The 24,285-nt window shown below is 43.3% G+C and overlaps 1 protein-coding gene across 1 annotated transcript in view; it reads left to right on the top strand.

Moving 5' to 3' along the window:
- Positions 1-4,610: 4,610 nt before the first annotated feature.
- Positions 4,611-24,285, top strand: part of PPFIA4 (PTPRF interacting protein alpha 4) — a 131,475-nt gene continuing 111,800 nt past the window's right edge. Inside the window, exons 1-7 of the mRNA XM_030220853.1 lie at positions 4,611-5,098; positions 14,109-14,210; positions 14,558-14,722; positions 15,879-15,953; positions 19,520-19,537; positions 21,732-21,759; positions 21,827-21,891. Of these exons, the coding sequence (XP_030076713.1) occupies positions 4,850-5,098; positions 14,109-14,210; positions 14,558-14,722; positions 15,879-15,953; positions 19,520-19,537; positions 21,732-21,759; positions 21,827-21,891 (702 nt within the window). The 5' untranslated portion in view covers positions 4,611-4,849. The remainder of the gene's footprint in view (positions 5,099-14,108; positions 14,211-14,557; positions 14,723-15,878; positions 15,954-19,519; positions 19,538-21,731; positions 21,760-21,826; positions 21,892-24,285) is intronic.

Below are 24,285 nucleotides of genomic sequence, written 5' to 3'. Positions count from 1 at the left end.
GTGCAATGGGCTGCTGCTGTGAATGGCTGTCTTCAATAATTGCTATATAGTACTAGAAAGTAACATCCAATCTGCTAAGAATAAAAGTAAAAAGAGGAAAAAGGACTTCAGTGGCTTAGGTCACGTCTGAAATGAGACTTGGACTAATGACCCGCTCTACTTCATCAGTCCAAAAAAAAACCCCCAAAAAACTTCTACATAGTTAATTCCATATTTATTTAATATTTTGGACATTTTATTTTTGTATTAGAGTCCAAATAAGATCGTGTTCACTTGGGTACTTATCTGAAACAGAAGCTGCTTCGCTGTACAGTGCGACTGTTTCACACTGGCTTCATCAGGAGTGTTATTGAGGGGCATTTTCGAAAGGGACGTCCAAGTTTTGATTTGGACGTCCTCGCAAAATGTCCCGATCCAGGGACGGGGAAACCCATATTTTCGAAACAAGATGGACATCCATCTTTCGTTTTGAAAATACCATCAGGGACGTCCAAATCCTTAAATTTGGTCGTCCCTACACATGGACGTTTCTGACTTTCGGCGATTTTCAAAACCAAGGACGTCCATCTCAGAAACGACCGGAGGAGCCAGCATTTGTAGTGCACTGGTCCCCTGACATGCCAGGACACCAACCGGGCACCCTAGGGGGCACTGCAGTGGACTTCATAAATTGCGCCCAGGTACATAGCTGCCTTATTTTGTGTGCTGAGCCCCCCCAAAATCCCTCCCAAAACCCACTACCCCCAACTGTACACCATTACCATAGCCCTTACGGGTGAAGGGGGAGCACCTAGATGTGGGTACAGTGGGTTTCTGGTGGGTTTTGGAGGGCTCGCTGTTTCCTCCACAAACATAACAGGTGGGGGGGGGGGGGGGGATGGTGCTGGCTCCGCCTGTCTGAAGTGCACTCACCCACTAAATCTGCTCCAGGGACCTGCATACTGCTGTGATGGACCTGAGTATGACATCTGAGGCTGGCAATCAATATTTTTAAAGATGTTTTTTGAGGGTGGGAGGGGGTTAGTGACCACTGGGGGAGTAACAGGAGGTCATCTCTCTGATGGTCATCTGGTCAGTTCGGGCACCTTTTTGTGCCTTAGTCATAATAAAAACAGGTCCGGATGAATACGTCCAAGTGTTCATCAGGGACGTCCTTTTTTTTCTATTATGGGTCAAGGATGTCCAAGTGTTAGGCACGCCTCCAATATGACCCCTTGAACTTTGGCCGTCCCTTCGAAGGAGTACAGTTGGGGACGTCCAAAATCGGCTTTCGATTATACCAATTCGGACGACCCTGGGAGAAAGACTTCCATCTTCCGATTTATGTTGAAAGATGGACATCCTTCTCTTTCGAAAATGAGCCCAGTAGTCAAGCAGCAAGTTCAGTTACCCTGCCACTTAGTATGCTTGGTCTTGAGAATATGAGTTGTTTTTTTTTTAGGACTGATGAAGAAGTAGAGCGGGTCATTAGTCCAAGTCTCATTTTAGAAGTGACCCTAAGCCACTGAAGTCCTTTTTCCTCCTTTTACTTTTATTCTTAGCAAATTGGGGGGGGGGGGGCCCTTTTACTAAGCCGCGTAAGCATCTACATGTGCCCAACGCGCGCCAAAATGGAGTTACAGCATGGCTACCATGTGGCCCTTGCGGTAATTACATTTTTGGTGTACGTTTGATACGCGCGCCTGAAAAATATTTTTTATTTTCTGGCACGCATCAGCTATGCGCCAAGTGGCATTTGGCACATGTAGGTCATTACCGCCCGGTTACCATGTGAGACTTTACTGCTAGGTGAATGGCTGGCGGTAAGGTCTCAGACCCTAAATGGATGCACAGCAATTTTCATTTTGCCGCATGTCCATTTTTGGCAAAAATAAAAACAAAAGGCATTTTTTTGCAGGTGTGCTGAAAAATGATTCTGCGTGCACCCAAAACACACGTCTACACTACCGCAGGCCATTTTTCAGCACACCTTAGTAAAAGGACCCCTCGATATTACTTGCTAGTACTTTCTAGTGATATTTTCTTCAGAGGAAATAAAGCCTGGGAAGATTGTAATGCTTCTTCATTGCCACTCAGCGCGGGGAAGGATTTAACAGGCAGACAAGCTAAACCATTAACAGGACAAGCCATATCTTTGTACATTCTTTGTTGGGTATTGGGATATGTGTGTTAATATATAGCATGGTTTCCCTAAATTTGGGTAGTTATTTTCAGGACTGGATTTGGCATAGACCACATAGTCATATGCTAGGTACCCCCTTTTCCTGGCTCTCTGAGGCTCTTGCCTATGAGCACCATTATCTTACATTTAATATTGAATTTATTGAGCTGAAAAAAAATATTTTGACCCCAGAACCTCTTACAAATTTTAGTGTTTACCACTGATGGAAGGATGCAAGAGAGGAGCTTTGAGGTTTACAGGGAATTTTGACTTGGTTGCCACTCAAGGTAGGTGACAGTGCCATTTTTTTTTCTAAGAGATCTGCTGTCTGAACCTAAGAGTTTAAAAACATGATGGCAGAGAGACCATATAGGGCAGGCAATCCACACCAGCTACTAAGCTCTACAATCCCCTTTCCCAATGATTCCAAGAATTCAGGTACTGTTCTGATCTCCACTGAGAGGCTCTTCCACACTTTCTGTAAACCGTTTCCTTTCATTACTCTTGAATTCTACTTCCTAAGCCGAGGTGGATCCAGATTAATTATGGAATCATTTACCTTATAAATTTAAATTAAGAATGGAGATAAATTATAGGATATTTTGGAAGCGGCTCAAAGCCTTTTTATTTCAGAACTATGTTTTGGAGAAATGTAAGATGTGCAATTTTAGATTTTTGTTTTTCTTGTGTTGTGCTTCCCAGGTATTCCTAGTTCTCCTCTTTCTTTGTAAACCTCAATGAACTGGAAACAGTATCCTGGTATTCTGTCTTCTGTTGCTCCTGCCTTATGTAGCCACTTCTGATTTGCTCAAATAAAATCCACTTATGGGATTTTGCTGCACCCTTTTGTAAACATGAAGGTGAGAGTTCAAGAATCTTTTGGCGTTGGCAGGGCTGTGACTTGTCATAGACTGGATTAAACACTACTGAGGATCGCTTCTGCCTCTGGATCAGAAGCAGAGACAAATGCCATCTTGAGGTTCTAGGACTGCAGCTCAGGTCATGTTGCACCTTCCTTGAATGGAACCAAGGTGTTGAGTCTTCAAATGTAGACCTTGCTTTATGAAAACTGTTATAAAAACATAGAAACATGACTGCAGATAAAGGCATATGACCCATCCAGTCTGCCCATCCTCTGTAACCCCTAACAATTCCTTTTCCTAAGCGATCCCACATGCTTATCCCATGCCTTTTTCAATTCTAGAACAGTCCTCAACTCCATAACCTCCACCGGGAGGCCATTCCATGCCTCCACCACCATTTCAGTGAAATAGTACTTCTGAATGAACTGTTTTGTTCCACTGCTGTTTGTAATCACCTCAGAATAAAGAAAACATATAGAAAACAGCCAGCCATGTTGCATGTGACATGTTAGGTTTAGGTTTATTTATAACCTGCCGTTACCCAGAGCGGGGTACAAATTATACAACCACATATACATACATCCACAAAACAAACAATATCAACCCAGAAGTATTTATACAATCACAAGAGTGCGTCCAGTCCTACCAGAGAAGCTCATGGCATCAGTATTGGGAGGATGGAGGCTCATGTACTGCTTGTATGATGTGACTACTAGTAGGGTTACAGTGTGTTTTGGTAGTGTAGTAAATAATTTGTGGAATTGGTAATTCAAGACAAATGAAACCACAAAGTTTTTCTTGCTTTTTCTCTCACAGGAGAGTCACTAGTAGTACTGAAGAGCTTCCAGAGGTTGCTGTGGACTAAAGGACTTACTCTGAAAATTGATCCTACCACCATGGACCTGATAGGAGGATTTTCAGCTTCATGCACAATTTTAGGTCACGTTTTAGAAGGAAGATGGCATGATCAGAGCCAGAGATCCTAATCCTTCAGGAAGGATTGCACAGATCTTCCAAAACCGGAGGATGCTATGGTAGAGTGAAGCAGGAAGGTGGTGGGGTCTGGTAAGTAGAGCCACAAGAGGGGATCCAACTGTTTGGAGCAAGATCAGGAGAGTTGGGTCTGCTGTACCTCAAGAGGATGAGCCTGGTCTGGAGAACCACTATTTCCAAGCGGTGACGCTCTGTGGCCTCATCCATTTTTGTTTGTAGCCAAATTGATGCTATCAAGGAGTTGGAGTCCTCGACTCTCTTGTACAATTCTGAAAACACCATCATTACATGGGCAATCAGTTAGCACTGGATAGCCTTTTGAAGGAACCTCTGAGGGGAATCCAACTGATACCTGTGGATACTTGCAGGCTTCTTAAAAGAATTGCATTAAAAGGTGCATATTTGGAAATACAATTTCTAGTGCAGCATTTCAGCAAGTATATTGGTTCTGGAAGAGCTGAGTGCTTTGCTGGTTCTGATACCCTTTTTGTGGACCAATCCAAAAAATAATTAAGGAGAATTCTGAGCTGCTTGGCCCTGAAAGGTCCTTTTTTTACAAGTGCAAATGTTTGCACGTTTCAGAATGAAATATGGATTGCATTCTTGAAAAGAGGATTCCTAGACCCTTGCCTACTCCATCCACTTATTGACAGCCCCTTTTAGGCAATAGCTTGCTTATGGGCCACTATAAGGTCATGAACTGGTGATCCTGTGACTACACTTCGTTGGAGGGAGGCATTGGGCAGGGAGTAGTGACAGCACATGAAACACTCTCTGCTGCCTCTTTGACCCTTGGGTATTGGGGGGGGGGGGCTAGAACCCAACTGACGCTATGATGTGTGAGGTGATGCCTACCATCAGTGAGGGGCAGCCCCTGAGCCCTGCCCTGGGCCCCCAAAATGGCTCTGACTCAGACTCAAATTTGGAGCAGCTGATGGTGAATATGCTGGATGAAAGGGACAAACTGCTGGATACCCTGCGGGAAACCCAGGAAGCACTGAGTGTGTCGCAGGTCAAAATGCAGGAGGTCGTTCACGAGAGGGATCAGTTGCAGAGACAACTGAGTACTGCCCTTCCTCAGGTAAGGAATTTGCATCTCAGGCATGTAAACTGCTTCTGCTGGCAGCTTGTAGCTATTGTGCCTTTTCTAGAAGAAAGTGTGCTGTGTATTGTGGACTGTGTAACATGCTTCAATGAGTAAGACATAAAGGGCCAGGTTCTATATATGGTGCCAATAAAACCAGGCTTAGTGATATTTCTATAAACCTCGCCTAAAGTTAGGTGCAGTTTATAGAATCCTCACAGCGGCCCTCCCATAACTAAAATTTAGGTGCAGCTATTTACGCCAAGTAAAACCTGGTGTAAACGCCCACATCTTATTTAGGTGCGGATCGGGCATATTCTGTAATAGACTGTGTAATTTTCAGGAACGCCCGTGACCACACCCCCTTTTGTGATCAGCGCATTAGAATTTACTCGGACCGCTTTACAGAATACGCTTAGAAGGTTGCACGGGTAAATTCTAATTAGTACCAATTAGTGCCGATAATTGCTTGTTGGCCAATTGTCGGTGCTGATTAGCTTTATTAAACGATTAGGTTGTACGTGCAAATCGGCTACGCATGCAGATTTGCGCATTCAACTTTAGTCGCCGTTTATAGAATCTGGGCGATATTGTGTGCTAAAATCTGTTAAACTTTTGTTATTGTATAGTAGATGCATTTGATAGACACAAGTCCTTATTTTACAAGGCCTATTCACATTTGAGATGTACCTACACCAACACTTAAAACGTGTATCATGCTTAAACATCTAAGTCCTCATTTTACAAAACTGGGATAAGTGTGTCTCAATTTCAAATGCAAATGCCAAAAGGGGGTGTGTGGTCTGGGTGTGTTTTAGGCAGGACAAGGCATGGTAGGTGAATACACGTTTATTTTCCACTTCAGAAGGGGACTAAATATTTATGCTCTAGAAGATCAATGTTGGGAGTTACAGCTGCTACCAAGCACATCTAGGTTTTGGCATACTTCTCCTACCGAGCAGCACGCCACTGTAGAGAGAGGGGAGGTTGCCCCCTTAGGGTTTAAGTGTTTTTTTTTGTCCCCCCCTCCAAAAAAACAAAAGTGGCAGGCACTACCAATCTCTGTGATATTGCTGGGAAGATATGTTTATATTTCCAAAATGATAAAGGTAAAACGTTTATGTGCTGGTTTTCAACCCATGGAAATTTTGTTTCCCCCTAAAATGGATGTTTGTACCTCCTGCGCTCAGCACACAAATGTCCATTTCTACGGTATTTTGGAGCAACCTCTGCTTCAGCAGATTGTTCTAAAATACTAGTGAAATCGGAGACCTCCTGACCTGGACGTCTCAATGACTTCTGCGTCCGTCCTGTCTAAATGGGGTTGATCCTGTGTGCTAAAATCATGTAACTTGGGTTATTGCAGTGGATTTTTTCTAGTGAGAAAGGTGCCGGTACTCAAATGCCAGGCCACCCTTCAGGGGTGGGGTGATCACTGAGGCCCCCTGCAACCAGTCACAGAATCTATGACAAGGTCGAATTGGTGTGTAGAGCCTGAGCTCTTGCATTTAAACTTGGGGACCATGGGTCAATTTTATCAGACAATGGAAAAGGTGGTGGTACTCAGTACCCCCAAGTACCCCCTCAAAAAAAGCCCTGGGTTATTGTATAGTAGATGTGGTGCTGTGGAAGAGGAATTGACGGGTGCTTTACAGATGAAGAAGGGGTGTTGATGTGTGGTTTAGGGATGTGGGAGAGGTGGAACACGTGTTCTTGTAATGAAGGGAAGATGTGACACTTAGCTTTGAGATGCAGAAGAGGTGGTAACGCATGCAGAGTTTAAGAGAAGGTTTTGAAGCATGCAACTTAGTTATGTGGGGGAGGTTTTGATGCTTATGTTTGGTGTTGACATCGTGTTGATACATGCAGCTGAGAATGAGTACAAATGCCCTGAAATATCTCTATATATAAAAGGCACCACCAACATTCTAAATGAAGCCTCCAGCCGGAAGTGTGAAGGGGGAGAGATATCCGGTTACCCCATGAGTGTCTGCCCCACCCTCGCTCTCTCTGTAACACAAACAGTGAAGGAAAACACAGCAAAGCACGAGGGGAGAGAGGGCAGAAGCCCTCACTATCTCTGTAACACAAACACAGCAGGAAACTTAACACTGAAGGACTCCACGACTCCAAGGGGGGAGGGGACAGAGAGCACAGGGGAAGGGAGAGAGGGCAGAGGGCAGGGACACACACACTCCCACATGCACACAGAAGAAAACCTTGCTAGCCCCCCGTTTCATTTGCATCAGAAACGGGGCTTTTTTTTACTAGTTATTAATAATAATAAAACTTTATTTATAACCCGCTATATCTTTAAAAGTCTAAGCGGGGAACAGATCATATACAAAATATAAAAAACCAAAACAGTAAAAAGTATTTCTTTACACAACAAACTATACAAAAAAACTCTACAATTCAAACATACAGCAGATTAAAATGTACATGGTATTAAAATAATTTATACATCAGACGAACCAAAAGCCTGAAGACATGAATGAGTTGTCAATGCTTGGTTAAACTGGTCCATATTTTGTATTGAACGAAGTTCAATGGGCCCAACTATGGCTACTGCTATTGCTACAAACCTCCTTCCTAAAACACGTGTCTGCTAGTGACTACTGACAGCTATATATGTAGTTAGCGGCTAACGGTTAACGTATTGCTAAAATTACAGTAGAACATAGCAGCGGCGTAGCCAGACCACGATTTGGGAGGAGGCATGAGCTCATAGTGGGGGGAGCACATTTCACCCCGCCTCCCCATCGCTCTTGATCCTCCCCTGCCATAACACCACATACCTGGGCTGGCGGGGGTCACCAAGCTTTCCTGCAGCGATATTCGCCACTATGCTGCCTGCGCTGTTTTTCCATCCCGGCGCCTTCTCAATTTCACTATAAAAAAAAGCATGCGCACGGGGGAGGGGGAAAGCAGGGCAGGCAGTGTGGTGACAAGTATCGCCACAGGAAATTTCTGTTGGTGGGGCTTGGGGACCCCCACCAGCCAAACCAGTGGCCCTTGGGGGCCCCAAACCCAAATTGAGGGGGCCCAGCCCCCCAAGGCCCTCTCCATGGCTACTCCACTCGAACACAGTTATACTACCAGTAACTGTCCTAATAACTGTCTAGAAAGTTTCAATATATTTCAATAAATTGCCTCGGATTTCAAGACCCTTCTCTGTAGGGCTGTGGAGTTGTTACAGCAGACCTTTGACTCTGACTCCTCTTTTTCTACTGTCCGACTTTGACTCCTGCTGATATGGACACTCTCATTAACTTGCCGCCCAGGAACTCCCGCAAGTCAGCTCGCTCGTATCTCAATCTCCACTACCCAGCTTTCAGTGGCCTAAAATATAAGACTGTCTATGCTTCCTCTTTTTCTTATCTAAGCATTCAATTCTGGAACGGACTGCCCCAAGTGGTCAAATTCACCCAAGATCACCCGACCTTTAAGAAGCGGCTCAAGACCTTCCTTTTCGGTAGAGCATATGCCGTGAGCCCTCCTGGTGTTACATCCTTCTGAACCACGGCAGCCTTATCGACAGCTTGTCACCTTCCCCTCTCTCCCTCTCCCTCCTGTTGTTCCTCTTTCCATTCTCTGACACTAATTACTGTATTTTGTATTAATGTTGTTTACTAGACTATTGTACGCCACATTGAGCCTGCCCATGGGTGGGAATAATGTAGGATTTAAATGCCATAAATAAATAAATAAATAAATTAGGTTTTAAACTTTTTGTTCTGAATGTAACATACTGGTAAATATATCTTATATATACACTAGTAAAAAAGCCCCGTTTGTGATGCAAATGAAACGGGGGCTAGCAATGTTTTTTTCTGTGTGCATGTGGGAGTGTGTGTGTCCCTGCCCTCTGGCCTCTCTCCCCTCCCCCCTCTGAGTCCTTCACTGTTACAGAGCCAGCGATTTGATTTCGTGCTCTGCTGTTTTCCTTCACTGACTGTGTTACAGAGAGGGTGGGGCAGACACTCATAGGGAAACCGGATATCTCGCCCCCTTCACACTTCCGGCTGGAGGCTTCATAGAACGTTGGTTTTGCCTTTTATATAGAGAGATACTAGTAAATATAGCTTATGTATATATAGCTTATATTTACCTTTTACAAAGCTGTTCTTGCGGCTGATGGTGCGGTAATGCCAGAAAACAACAAGGCAATTCGGTCTGCCAAATTCAATGTGGAAGATAAAACCAAGAAGCACAGTCTTTATTTGCAAATTCAAAGCTCCCAGGAGTTCACCATTCAGTGCCTGACATGGTGTGATGGAAGATATTAAGAATTGCTTTTCAATCTTGCTTTGACCGATAATACACTTTAAAATCTTCTGTTTTTTACCAAAAGTTACTTTCCTTGTAAATACAAAAATAAGTTGGAATGTTTAAGATAAGGCAGATCTCCAAAACAAGTTGGAATGTAAATGATAAGGCACATCTTTGAAGCCAGCTTTAGCAGGAGGGAGACAGGGTATGCTTGAAGTTCAGGAGATGAGCCACCTGGCCAGTGGTTTGTTTACCTGAACCGAGAGCATGTGACTGCATCCTCATGTTACATTCCTGAAATTTTCCTTGGCTCCGAAAATAAGCTTTAGCTTAATAAAAATGGGGGCTTATTGCAGCAGAGATCCGAGGCTCAGCTATGGCTGGACGCACTGCATAGAAAGACTTTTCTGGTCATAAGGAGACTTCGGGCTTTCGCTGCAAAGGGCCTCCAGGCTGATGAGATAAGGGCCTGAAATTCCTGACCAGTGATGTTGTAGGTATATAATATATATATATTATATGTGTGTCCTATAGCTTTCTTTTAGTTAGATGATTTGATCAGTGTGTGTATTTCTTAATCATTGTATAGTTGGAACAATAATGACTTATACACTCTCCATTTAAAGTACTAATAAAGAGTTTCATTTACCCAATACGAATCCAGAAGAATCTGTAGTACTTAATTCTCTGTGCAGTCTGTGGTGACTAAGTGAGCAGGCTGCACTACCAGAGCAATACACATGGCTATGTTTGGCCAAAGATACTGGCTTTGTCAGGGGCAGTGTTACTAGAAATACAGATATAAAAACATTCAAAGTTCGTCCTTGTTTTCCTTTTTTAATTCATGGGTGTTTTTAAGTTATTGTAGCAAATACCTGAATGTTTTTATATCTGTATTTCTAGTAACGCTGCCCCTGACACAGTCAGTATCTTTGGCCAAACATGGCCATGTCGGGCACTGAATGTTGAATTTGCAAATAGATTCACTTCTAACTGTCGTACACCACTCAGGATTTGGTAGACCTCAATCATTTTCTTCGGCCATCTCTTTTCTAAGCTGAAGAGCCCTAATCTCTTTAGCCTTTCCTCATACTAGAGGAGTTCCATCCCCTTTATCATTTTGGTCGATCTTCTTTCAACCTTTTCTAATTCCGCTATATCTTTGTTGAGATACGGCCACCAAAATTGAACGCGGTACTCATAAGAACATAAACATTGCCGTACTGGGACAGACTGAAGGTCCACGAAACCAGTATCCTGTTTCCAACAGTGGCCAATCAAGGTCACAAGTACAAGATCCCAGAACAGTAAGACAGACGTTATGCTACTTATCCTAGAAATAAGCAGTGGATTTTTCCAAATCCATCTTAATAATGGCTTATGGACTTTTCTTTTAGGAAAATATCCAAACCTTTTTTAAACTTTTTAGATTTGATGTCTGGCTCTTTTTAATATTAACCCTTAATGTTCAACTCCTAGTGAATGTGTACACGTTTTTGAATTAAAATGAAAGATTCCCATAGGTAACAGGGGACTCCCCTTCATTTTCTGAGCCTCTCATCTCCTGGTGGTCCCTTTTGCCATAGAAATGCATCGAGACACGACACCCACAGGGACTATCAGTGTGCAAGAGCAGGCAAGCTTTTTGCTGAATTTTCTTTTCCAAGTTGGTGCTTTGGGTCAGCACAGAAGCTAGGAGGTCCCATGGCAGGCTTGGTCATGGAATTCAAACATGCGTGGGATAAACACAACGGAATCCTGTTTAGAAGGAATAGATCCACGGAATCTTAGCAGAGATTGGGTGGCAACACCGGTGATTGAGAAGCAAACCCAATGCTGGGCAGACTCCTTTGGTCTTGCGCCCTGATCGTGACTGAATAGATAGGGAGGGGCTGGAGTGTAAATTTTAAGGGGCTTCGACATTAGCTTCAGAACCTTTAGTACAAGAACAGTGCTGGGCAGACTTGTACCGTCTGTGCCCTTTGAATGGCAAGAACAAATCAAACTCTGGTATACATATAAAGTATCTCATACCACGTAAAATGAGTTTATCTTGTTGGGCAGACTGGATGGGACCGTTCAGGTCTTTATCTGCCGTCATTTACTAACTACATTACTATGGATGGAAGAATGGCAGTGGCAACATTCCGGTACTTAACAAAACTTGGCACAACTGTAATTGCCTCTGCCTGTGCCTAATTCTGGGTCTGTGTGTACACCAGCCTCAGATAATCAGCCTTTCAGTTAACAACTGCTTTTTCCTGAAACCCTTTTACAGTTTTGCTCCATAGAAAACGTGTGCAGTGACTGCTGATTGCCAGCAGGTGGCACCCTGAAACAGTCGGAGTTAGCTGGATCTGAGCTGCTGTAAATGAGGATAAATTAGGCTAACAGGTGTGGGCTACTCCGCATACTCTTCCAGCATTCCTTGCCTTCCACTCCTGCTTTTTGTATAGTTGACTGCCTGCCAAGATAGGCTTCTTAAAGCAGACAAAGTCCTCTTCAAAGTGCTGGGAATGCCTAGGTTTCCATTTTTCTTGGCCTGGTCAGAGATAGTGTTCATGCCATATCTTACAGAGTACAATGAAGAGATGGCTTGAATATGGGTATGGGGAGGGGAGCCCTGTGAGCCTCTGTTTCTGACCTCCTCTAAAGTGCCTCTGTGGGAAGAGACGAGGCACTGTCCAGCAGGCCTAGTGGTTTGCCTTTGTATCATAGGGTTAGAATCTCAAGTTCCACGTGAAACAGCAAATATATTTCTTACAGGGAGTCCACAGCCATATGTGTCAGGTGGAGAGGAGGTGTAAGATGGATGGGGGGGGGGGGGGGTTTCCTTAACTACTAAAAAATAGTGGGCCACCCAGTAAGCCCTTTTTTAGTGGCAGAATCTTGGAGCTAGAGAGTAATTTTATTTGTTTAGGGTTCTGAGGGGTGCGTTTTCAAGGCCATGCCTGCAACAGGACTACGGCAATACGCTCTTCTCTGTGCCTTTTAACGCACCGTCTCTTCAGCTCTCAAACTCATTGGGCCTGATATTCAGTCAGCAGTGATCAGTATTATGCAGACTGCCGCTGGAATTATCCCCAGAAGTCCAAGCCTGGGGCATGTCTAGGCTCCAGCATTGAATGTCCAGATATACAGGGGTGGCAAAAATATAGGCCATTAAGTGTGATATTCAGCACTTTTAAATGGCTATGGGATTAGTATGCACTGACAGTAGTTGTACTTTAATAAATCTAAGGCCCCTATTACCAAGCTGTGGCAAAAGGGGGCCTGTGTTGGCGTCGGCACGTGTTTTTCACGTGCGTTGAGGCCCCCTTTTACTGCAGTGGATAAAAGGGAAGTCTTTCTTTCCTGCATGAAATGGCCATGCGGCCAGTAAAGCACTTGCCGCACAGCCGTTTCGGGGGGGGGGGGGGGGGGGAGAAGCCCTTACCGCCACCCATTGAGCTGGCGTTATTTCCTGTTTAGCGAGTGGTAAGTCGGAGTTGGGCTTATCACTGTTTAGTAAACGGGACCCCTAGTTAATAGAGCTTTGGCCATATTCAGCGCTTATGGGATTAGTGTGCACTGACAGTAGTTTAGTTTAATAAATCTAGTTAATAGCACTTTTGGCGGTATTCACACATCGGTCTGTGTTAGTGCTGATGACCATTTCTGTGTTATCACCTGGCATAATAGGATGCTGTATTCAAAAAGCTTTGCCATATTTGTTCCAGAGCTCAGAGAGACAAAAACGGGTTGATATTCAAAGCGATTTAACTGGCCAGAAATGGTTCCTGGCCAATTAAATCACCTGTTTTGAGGCTATCTTTCATTTTCAGCAGCACTTAACCGGTTCGTGCCAAACTGAAAACCATCTATTTTGGGGGTATTCCAGGGGCGGAGTCGGTTCTTGGCCAAGTTAACTGCATAAATAGGATTGACTTGTGGTCCGATCTTTATGCAGTGCCCCATAGGCAGTTAAGCGCTGAATATCGCACTTAACTGGTTATGTGTTAGCCATCACCTGAATATTGGGCCCAGAGAATTAAGCCCCATAGTGAGAACATTGTCGATGAATCAATATCACCTAACACAGTGGTGGTCACTTCCACTCACTGAGGGATTTGGGGTTTCTAGATGTCTGTAATGAATATGCATGAGATATTTGCATGCAGATTACCTTTCATGGTTATTCATTAGTGATATCCTGAAATTCTAAACCATTGCAGCCCTCAGTGACTAGGTATGAATACCATGAATCTAACACATCGATGGAGCAGTCAGAAAATATCTGATAAGAAATGGGTTACCTTTCATACTGGAACAAAGGTTTGCTAAAGGAGACAAATTATTCATAACAATATTGATGTGTGTATATTCTACATAAGAACATTCCCACCAAACTAGGACATTATCTTAACTACTAGTTACCTTACCTACCTGAAAGAGTGGAAGAAAGAATATTGTCAACTGATGTGACAAATAACCAGTAACCAAACTCAGATCATGAATGGTTTGAGTTGGCCATGTCCATTGACAAACTCAGAACATCTACTATCAGGTCTTGATAAAGATAAAATGATGAAAGGAAGCCATGGAACTGGCCTATATGTTTAAAAAATGGAATCCATCAGAGTGAGAGAATGGGGGAGAGGTCATGTAGACATGCTGGATGGATCACCCTAGGTCCTTCATTCACATTGTACTGTAGATACGAGCCAGTTCTTTATTTTTCCTCTCTTGTCTCCAGGAGTTTGCAACACTGACCAGAGATTTAAATTCATGCAGAGAACAGCTTTTGGAGAGGGAAGATGAGATTTCTGAGCTGAAGGCAGAGCGCAATAACACAAGGGTGAGCAGAGATCTTCCTGAGAGAAAGCAAGAATACTGGTTTACTCCTGTCATCAGAATAACAACCCACTCGTTGCTGGAAAAACAGAAGTTGGGAGCTAAGGCTGACTTTCGTGGTGAAAATTTAGGACACAAATTCTGTTTAGCTTACCCTATAGTTAGTTTTTTTTTTTTTTTTTTTAAATTGCCAGTACCTAGTTTTATTTGGTATTTTTAACCAAAGTGCATGTCATAAAAATTTGCATGTTCAAACTTCTCAATGAAACGTCAAGTCTGCATTCTGCTGTGAGAGAAGAAATTTTGTTTTGCAGTCTTCCTATAACAAATTTTCTGTGTTTTGATTTCCAGTTGTTGCTTGAGCATCTGGAGTGCTTGGTCTCACGGCATGAACGGTCATTGAGAATGACTGTGGTCAAGAGGCAGGCTCAGTCTCCCTCAGGTGTTTCCAGCGAAGTTGAAGTTTTAAAAGCACTGAAGTCATTATTTGAACACCATAAGGCTTTGGATGAAAAGGTAAGAAGGTCTACCACTACCTGCTGCTGAATGAGAGGATGAGAAAGGTTTGGGTAAGAAAGTGTGCTACTACTTGGTGTCTAGAGTCAAAGTGTGATGGTTTTGCTATTACCTGGTCATGGCTGATAGGATGAGAGATTCTATTATCAATTGATATTCGGCAGAAAGATCTCTTATTACCTAGTGTTGTGTGAGAGTGTCTTTTGTTACCAAGTTTGGAGGAGTTACACAATATATGATTTGCACTCTCTCTCCCCCCCCCCCATTTTGGAGATTTACATAGGTGGAAATATGTTTCATTGTCCTTGCTAACTAGGATTCATGTGGTCAAGATGAATGTAGCCACTTGACCGATATTTCTCTTTACCATACTGGGTACCAGATGGGAATTTTAGGGGTTTTGAATAGATCTATTTCCCTTTTTATTTGGTAGGGATATAAGAGACCCAGAATTCATGCACAAGGAGGCCTCTCTTCCTAATTTAAAATGATACTACCAGATAGCGCAGCTTAAAAATGTGGCATGTTGGTTTTTTTCCCAGCTCTACACAGCTCTTGTGACCCTAGACAAGTCACTTAACCCTGCCTTGCCCCTGGTAGATTGTGGGTTCACTAGGTACAGAGAAAGTACCTGTATGTAGTATATAAACCACTTTGGTTGTACCACAGAAAGATGGTATATTGAGAATCTACAATAACTAAAAACAGGAAAAAAGCCCCCACGAAGAGTCTATTATGTATAAGAAAAAGTAGGGATGACACAATGACTCCAGTAGGTGGGTAGGTGAGAACACAGACTTTTATTCAGCAAGCACCAACAAGGGACCCGACAAGGGACTATGTGTCAGCGGTCAAAACCGCCTGCCTCAAATGCAGAAGCTATGGTGCAAACTACGAGGGTGGTACTGTCATATGTGTAATTGGTTAAAGCATATGCCAGCATAAAATCAGCAAGTCTCGCTGCCTCCTGGAGGTGTGTGGGCATTATTCATATTGGCAAAGTTAATTGTATTGGCAAATGTATTCAATTTTTCAGATGTGTTAGTCACCTGTACCAAATTGCCCAATGCATCTTACAACCATAGAAAACGTAATTCTCTAAATTAAAATTAGTTAACTAATTAGTTAACTATGAACTTTCTATGTGTAAATCTAGGTGCGAGAGCGTTTGCGTGCATCACTGCAAAGAGTGGCAACCTTGGAAGAACAGCTGACAGCTGCCTGTGAGGAGGTAGGCAAGGGCAAGGGCTGAGTAAGCATTGGACACCATGGGGAAAAGAGAGTGGACGAGGGTGTCAAAATCCTTGCATGATCAGACCTCCTGGATGGTAAAGCAGTCTTGCTAGGAGTCCTTTCTTCTGTATTATTTAACACATTATCTCCTTCCTGGATTTAATTACTTGTGTTTACTGCTTCCTTTGCACATTAGCAGACAGTAGGATTTCATGGCTGATCTTCAGACAATGAGGTGTATCCTTCAGACCTTGCAGAGTACAGTGGTCAGGCAGGTGTCAAGGTAATGTAGCCGAGCTGCCAAGTTACCCATTCCAGGAGGGAGATTTTTTTTGCCAGTCCTGGATTTCTGCAAACCTCATCCTGGTGCATTATGGGACCTGCAACGCTGATTTCAATGGATAGAATCATGGACTACAAATGCGCTGCTTTGGGTTGTAAGTTTGGTCAAAATGGTTTCCCTCCTGGAATGGGTGACTTGGCGGCTCTGATGTAGGACTTCCATCCATCGAGTTCAGCCACCTAGATATTGTTGGAGAGGGGATCTTTCTCAGTGGTGTTCCACATTCCTATATCTGTTAATACCCCATGTAATTATATAGTGCCCAATATTCTGTTTATTATTACATTTATATCCCACATTTTCCCACTGATCGCAGGCTCAAAGTGGCTTACAATGTCTGTAGTGCAAGCTACAGTACAAGAAAAACAATTATACAAATTGAGAATAAGATATAAAATAACAATTAAACATCAAAAAGGCAAGTGATAATAGGTAATTATTGTCCTTAATGAGTGACTAATAATAACACACCATTTATAATTGGACATAATCAAATTTCTGTTATATAGCTAGTTCTGCTACTCTCTGGAATGGAAAAGAATGTTCCCATGTTACTTTCAAATTGAGGGAAAGTCAAGTGATAATGTCTTCGAGCTTCTCAAGCGAGCACTATTATTTGGAAATAAAGTTAAATCACCTATCATAAAAAAGATTTGTAAATTAAACAGGCAACTTTAAAATGGATACGTGATTCCACTTTCAACCAATGCAAATGAATCAGGAGAGGACTAGCCTCACTATATTTACCCATATTGAAAATGAGTCTGGCAAAGGTGTTTTGCAAGAGTTGGAGTCTCCTTTGCTGCTGCTTATTTAAAGAACAGTATAAAGAATTGCAATAATCTAAAAATGGTAACAGAATTGCCTGAGCAATAATCCTAAAACTTATCAGGCTTAGTGAAGCTCTAATCACCCTCAACTTCCGTAGATTAAAAAAAAATATTTTTATCAAATTATTAATTTGATGTTATTATTATTATTTATTGCATTTGTACCCCACATTATCCCACCGTTTTGCAGGCTCAATGTGGCTTACAGAGTGTTGTTATGATATAGTCATTACATGATCTTAAATACATGATCATAAGATAACTTGGAATCCTATTATTCTTAATACTCTAGACTTACTCTCAAACCCTAAGCAAGTTCCTGAAGAAAGAACCACCTTTTCCAAGGCAATCTTCTGCTGAACTGCAGGACACATGGGGTACGGAAGAAGCGCTGTGGGTTAAACTGGAAAGAGGGCAAGGAAAATGTATTTATATTGGAGTAATATACAGGTCATCTTCACAGTCGGAGGAAATGGGCAGAAACTTAATTGAAGACGTCCACAAAATAGGTAGGAAAGGGGAATTACTACTGATAGGAGATTTTAATATGCCGGATGTCGATTGGGGCATCCCTGCTGCGGCGTCATTTAGAAGCAAAGAGATCTTGGATTCCCTACAGGAAGAATTGTTTCAGTAGTGGGTAATGGAAACGACCTGGTGCTTGCAAATGGAGAGAATGTTTCCGACGTCAAGGTGGGAGGCCATTTGGCATCTTGTGATCACCGAATGGTGCTGTTTGATATTAAGACTGGGAGAGGGCTCATTCGAGATGGAAGGTCCTGGATTTCAAAAGAACTAACTTTGCCGAGATGGGGGAATTTTTCAAGGAAGAGTTAGTAGGATGGGAACAGCTGGAGGAAGTAGAACAGCAATGGACAAGACTGTAAGGAGCTATATTAAAGGCAACCAACCTTTATGTTAGAAAATTACATAAAAGCAAGAGGAAACGAAGGCCACTCTGGTTCTCGAACGTAGTAGCTGAAAAGATAAGGGAAAGGAGGTTAGCCTTCACATGTTATAAGACGACTCGGAAAGAAGAAGACAGGCGAGAATACCTGGATTAGTTAAGAGAAGCTGGAAAAGCTGTTGGGAAAGTGAACAGCAAATGGAAGTAAAGATAGCTAATAAGGTAAAATTGGAGGATAAGACTTTTTCAGATATGTAAGTGACAGGAGGCACTCCACTACTCACCTTTCCCTCCTCCGAGTGAACTCCATTCACCACCACCCTCTGGCGCCTGTCCGTCAACCAGTTCCTAATCCAGTTCACCACTTTGGGTCCTATCTTCAGCCCATCCAGTTTATTTAAGAGCCTCCTGTGGGGAACCGTGTCAAAAGCCTTGCTGAAATCTAAGTAGATTACATCTATAGCACGTCCACAGTTCAATTCTCCGGTCACCCAATCAAAGAATTCAATGAGATTCGTTTGGCACGATTTCCCTTTGGTAAAACCATGTTGTCTTGAATCTTGCAACTCATTTTCTTCCAGTAAATTCACTATCCTTTCCTTCAGCATCGCTTCCATTACTTTTCCAATAACCGAAGTGAGGCTTACCGGCCTGTAGTTTCCAGCTTCTTCCCTATCACCACTTTTGTGAAGAGGGACCACCTCCGCCGTTCTCCAATCCCTCGGAACCTCTCCCATTTCTAAGGATTTATTAAACAAATCTTTAAGAGGACCCGCCAGAACCTCTCCGAGCTCCCTTAATATCCTGGGGTGGATCCCATTCGGTCCCATGGCTTTGTCCACTTTTAGTTTTTCTAGTTGTTGCTACACACATCTAACTAACTAAAAGAAAGCTATAAAACAGATATATACATATTATACATACAACATCACTGGTCAGGAATTTCAGGCTCTTATCTCATCAGCCAGGAGGCCCATTGCAGCGAAAGCCCGAAGTCTCTTTATGACCAGGAACAGTCTTTTCTGCGCAATGCGTCCATTCACAGATGAGCCTCAGAGCTCTGCTGCAACAAGCCTCCATTTTTATTAAGCTAAAGCTTATTTTCAGAGCCAAGGAAAATTACAGAATGCTTGAGAATAGGTAAACAAGCCATACTGTGGGAATGTGGTCACATCTTTCCAAGTGCAGGTGGCCAATCTGAACTCGAAAACAAGCCCCATCTTTCCCTTCACATAACAAATTAATTAGAGCTGTGTATTATCTTCTATATTCCAACAAGTTTTCACACAATCAAAGTTAAACAATCATTTTTAAACAGAATTACTTCTAATCACAAATACAGACCTTGAGTGCACTTGTTGGTCAAGGCAGATAGAGTTGAAAAGCAATCTCTAAAATCCTTTTTATTACAGCTTAGGAGGAATCTAAGAAAGTATTATTTCATGGAAAGTGTGGTAGAAGCGTGGAATGGCCTTCCGGTGGAGGTTGTAGAGTCGAGGACTGTCACAGAATTTAAGAAAGCATGGGATAAGCACGTGGGATCCCTTAGGAAAAGGAAGAGTTAGGGGTTACAGAGGATGGGCAGACTGGATGGGCCATTTGGCCTTTATCTGCCATCGTGTTTCTACGTTTCTATCTCCAAAGCAAAGCAATTTAGTTTTTTTAGTATTTAACTTAAGAAAATTTGCTGAAGCCCAATCTTCAACTATCTGTATATAAGACTTCAGTAATGAAAAGGTTTCGGCCAACGTATTTTGAACAGGGTACAACAAGAATATGTCATATGCAGGCGACATATTTGTAATCTTTAAGTATCCTCCCAAGTGACTCATGTAAACATTAAACAATTGGGATGATAAAGGCGACCCTTGAGGAACTCCGCATTTAGACAACCAACCTACTTCTGCCATATCCCTTCTCGGCTCTCTTCTCCAAGCTGAAGAAATTTAACCTGTGTAGCTTTTCCATAAATTTTTGTGGACTTTCTCTGAACCTTTTCTAGTTCTGCTATATCTTTTTGAGAGATGGGGCAGTCAGGACTGCACTCACACCATAGATCGATGCAGAAGCATTATAATATTCTCCAGCTTATACCCATTCCTAATAATTTCTAAGTTTGGGTTTAGGTTTACTCATTTATATTCTGCCTATACCTAGGTGGAGTACCAAGTAACATGCACAAAATATTTACCTCTGTATTCTATATATGGCACTCAGATTTGGGGGTGCTTCTGAGATGTGTGTGCAATTTAATTGGCTAACAATTTAACCATCAATAATTGGATGATATCAACCAATTAAAATTAATTGGCACCAGTTAAGATTTGTGCATGCACCTAGCTGTGCACTGTTCTATAATGCTGGCCGTCTAAATCCCATAATGTGCAACCCAGAAGGGGGTGTCGCCATGGGAGGGGCATGGGCACATCATGGGCATTCCAAAAGTTGCACGCACTGTTACAGAATATTGTTTTTTTTCCATACCCAACCAGGGGCGTATCTGGAATCCGGCGGTAGGGGGGGCCAGAGCCAGAGAGGGGGGGCACATTTTTGCCTCCCCCCTCCCCCCCCGCCGCCGCCGCCGCTCTCCACCCCCTCCCCGCCGTCAACCCTCCCCCGCTGCTTACTTTTGCTGGCGGGGTCCGACCCGCAATCTCCATATTTCGGCTTCCTCCGTGGCCATGTGCTTCCAGGAAGTAACGCTGCAGCGCTGATTCGTTGAATCTAGTTCGGCGTCTGACGTGCTGGGACGTCAGACGCCGAACTGGATTCAACGAATCAGCGCTGCAGCGTTACTTCCTGGAAGCACATGGCCACGGAGGAAGCCGAAATATGGAGATTGCGGGTCGGACCCCGCCAGCAAAAGTAAGCAGCGGGGGAGGGTTGACGGCGGGGAGGGGGGCCAGGGCGAAATCTGCGGGGGCCCAGGCCCCTGTGGCCCCACGCAGATACGCCCCTGTACCCAACTTGGGTGCCTGGATTTACACCAGGTTTCAGCAGGCATAAGTCTGGTGCCCAGCGTTGGATGCGGGAACAGGTGTTAAGCACTATTTTAGTAAGGGCGCATGGCTTTTATAGAATAGCGCCTAGCACCGATTTTTTTTTTCCAAGCGCCCATTTTTGAGCGTGATTTATATAATTTCCCCTATAATGCCACGATTGGATCAACCTGTCTTGAAATAGGAGTCCACTGTTAACCTTTCCATTTCTGGATACCATGTTTTTCGTATTCCACACATTGATCTCATCAAGAAGTTCAGCTATGGTTCTGAGGACTTTGTTTTCTCGTTCCGATATTCTAGCACACACGGTCTCTGAAAGGGATCCACAGCTTGCTGCTTTTTCTTCCCACCTTCAGGCATGTTACATTGGTTCTCTGTCGCCCGTGGCTGAACTGAGTGCTTTCTTCAGGCCTTGAAAGAAGGGTCATGAGAGATGGAGGCACACCAGAGAGCCCTACAGCCCAGCCTCATTGGTGCTTTACTGGCTTGAAATGGTGCAGCACAATGCCACCAGAAAACAGACTTCTCTTAACAAATCCCTTGAAAGAAATTGCACAGTTTTTCTTTTATAGCTGGTATTTCCAGGAAAACTGGTCTTTAAAGATCATTATCCTGCTTATAATGGAATGAGAAAAACGCCCAAGTTCCGACCTAAATCGGGAGATGGACGTTTATCTCACAAAAATGAATAAAGCAGTATAATCGAAAGCCGATTTTTGGACGTTTTCAACTGCAATCCGTCACGGATGCGGACAAAGTTGATGGGGGCGTGTCAGAGGTGTGGCGAAGGCGGAACTGGGGCGTGGTTATCTGACGAACAGAGATGGGCGCATTTCACCGATAATGGGAAAAAAGTATGCGTTTTTAGCTAAAATTTAGGACACTTTTCCTGGACCCTGTTTTTTCACGAATAAGGCCCCAAAAAGTGCCCTAAATGACCAGATGACCACTGGAGGGAATCGGGGATGACCTCCCCTGACTCCCCCAGTGGTCACTAACCCCCTCCCACCACAAAAAATGAAGTTTCTCAACTTTTTATTTTCACCCTCAAATGTCATACCCAGCTCCCTGGCAGCAGTATGCAGGTCACTGGAGGAGTTGTTAGGGGGTGCAGTGGACTTCAGGCAGGTGGACCCAGGCCCATCCCCCCTACCTGTTACAATTGTGCTGCTTAATGCTTATTAGTCGTCCAACCCCCCCAAACCCACTGTACCCACATGTAGGTGCACCCCTTCACCCCTTAGGGCTATAGTAATGGTGTAGACTTGTGGGCAGTGGGTTTTGAGGGGGATTTGGGGGGCTCAACACACAAGGGAAGGGTGCTATGCACCTGGGAGCTCTTTTACCTTTTTTTTTGTTTTTGTAAAAGTGCCCCCTAGGGTGCCCGGTTGGTGTCCTGGCATGTGAGGGGGACCAGTGCACTATGAATCCTGGCCCCTCCCACGAACAAATGCCTTGGATGTATTCGTTTTTGAGCTGGGCGCTTTCATTTTCCATTATCGCTGAAAAACAAAAACGCCCAGCTCACACATCGTTGAATAAAACATGGGCGTCTATTTTTTCCCAAAATACGGTTCGGTCCGCCCCTTCACGGACCCGTTCTTGGAGATTAACGCCCATGGAGATAGGCGTTTTCGTTCAATTATGCCCCTCTATGTCTACCTTTCTGTTGGTCCCCCTCTCCCCTACAAACTTTCAGCTGTTCATCCAATTTCATTCAGATTTCTGCCACACGCAGTAGAATGCCACTTCCGGTGACTTCAGGCCTGCATGTTACACAGGCCTTTACCTCTTGCAGTCCTTGTTTTTTTTTTCTTTTTTTTTTCTGTAGGGAAATATGCCAGTTCAATTGAGATGTCAGGGAAATGCAACACATTCTGACACTGATGATTTTGAACACTGGAATGGAGGAGTAGCCTGGTAGTTAGAGCACCGGGCTGATAAGCAGGGAAGTTCAGCTGAAATTCCACTGCTATTCCTTGTGATCTTATGCGAGTCACTTAATCACAAAATATAGAACAGGAAAAGTTCTCTACGACGACGAATCACAGAAGGCAAAAGTAGAGACTAATAGACGATTCACCACTGGAGACGTGAGTCCAACAGTCTTTATTATATTAGAGATAACGACCCGTCTGCATCAGGGGTCAATAAATACACCAAATAATGAATGCAAAACGAAGAGTCCTACTTGTATATGTGTTGTCAACTCACTGATCACGTAGCACCAAACAGAATATGCTGGATACAAACTATCATTTGCTCTGATAGTTTGTATCCAGCATATTCTGTTTGGTGCTACGTGATCAGTGAGTTGACAACACATATACAAGTAGGACTCTTTGTTTTGCATTCATTATTTGGTGTATTTATTGACCCCTGATGCAGACGCTTTTTAGCGTTGAAACACGGCCTGTGTCGGGTCGTTATCTCTGATATAATAAAGACTGTTGAACTCATGTCTCCAGTGGTGAATCGTCTATTAGTCACTTAATCACTGCTTCAGGTGCAAAGGATAGGAAAATATCTATTATACCTGAATGTAAGTCTCCTTGAGCTACAACCGAGAAAGATGTGAGTTAAATCCAAAGTGTCCTGCCATTGGTTAGTAATCATGAGCATTCTGAAATTGCTAAATCAGATACAACCATTTCTCTGACTGAATGAAGGGGGTGTTGGTTCCTAAAAGTGACTCACTTTTATATTGGACTAACAGTATATTTCTTATCACTTTATATCTTTTTTTTTTTTACTGTTTATGGATCTTTATTTTTATGTAACAAAGAAGGATAGGAGGCATTGTGAAATGTTCAAAGACCTTTTAAATACGCATCATTTCCTCCAGCATTCATGTTTTCTGATGAAAATTTTCTTCCCATTTTGCCCATATAAAAAAACAAGCAGAGCCCACAGTGTTTCCATGTGGTTCTTCAGGTCACATCACAGGCCCTTCATTCACTGAATTAATTTATATCTGGCCTACCTTATTTGTAGTAATAAGTACAAGTTTTTGCCTTTTTCTACAATATCTTTTCAGGCGAATTTTCTTTCCATTACGGAATTCCTATTATTCTAGAACCTTGTGTCCATCAACCAGCAGGTGGAGGTGGAAAATACTGGGGAGCTGGACTGGATGCCAAGAGAGAGATGTTTCAGCTCAGTTTTCCGTTCTCTACCTGCTGGTTGATGGGCAACTGTCCCACAGGTGCTGGAACAGTGGGAAGGACTAACGGAAAGAAAGTTTATCA

The sequence above is a fragment of the Microcaecilia unicolor genome, chromosome 12 (assembly GCF_901765095.1).
Source record: "Microcaecilia unicolor chromosome 12, aMicUni1.1, whole genome shotgun sequence".
Taxonomy (NCBI): Eukaryota; Metazoa; Chordata; class Amphibia; order Gymnophiona; family Siphonopidae; genus Microcaecilia; species Microcaecilia unicolor.
This window is presented reverse-complemented; position numbering and strand designations above follow the sequence as displayed.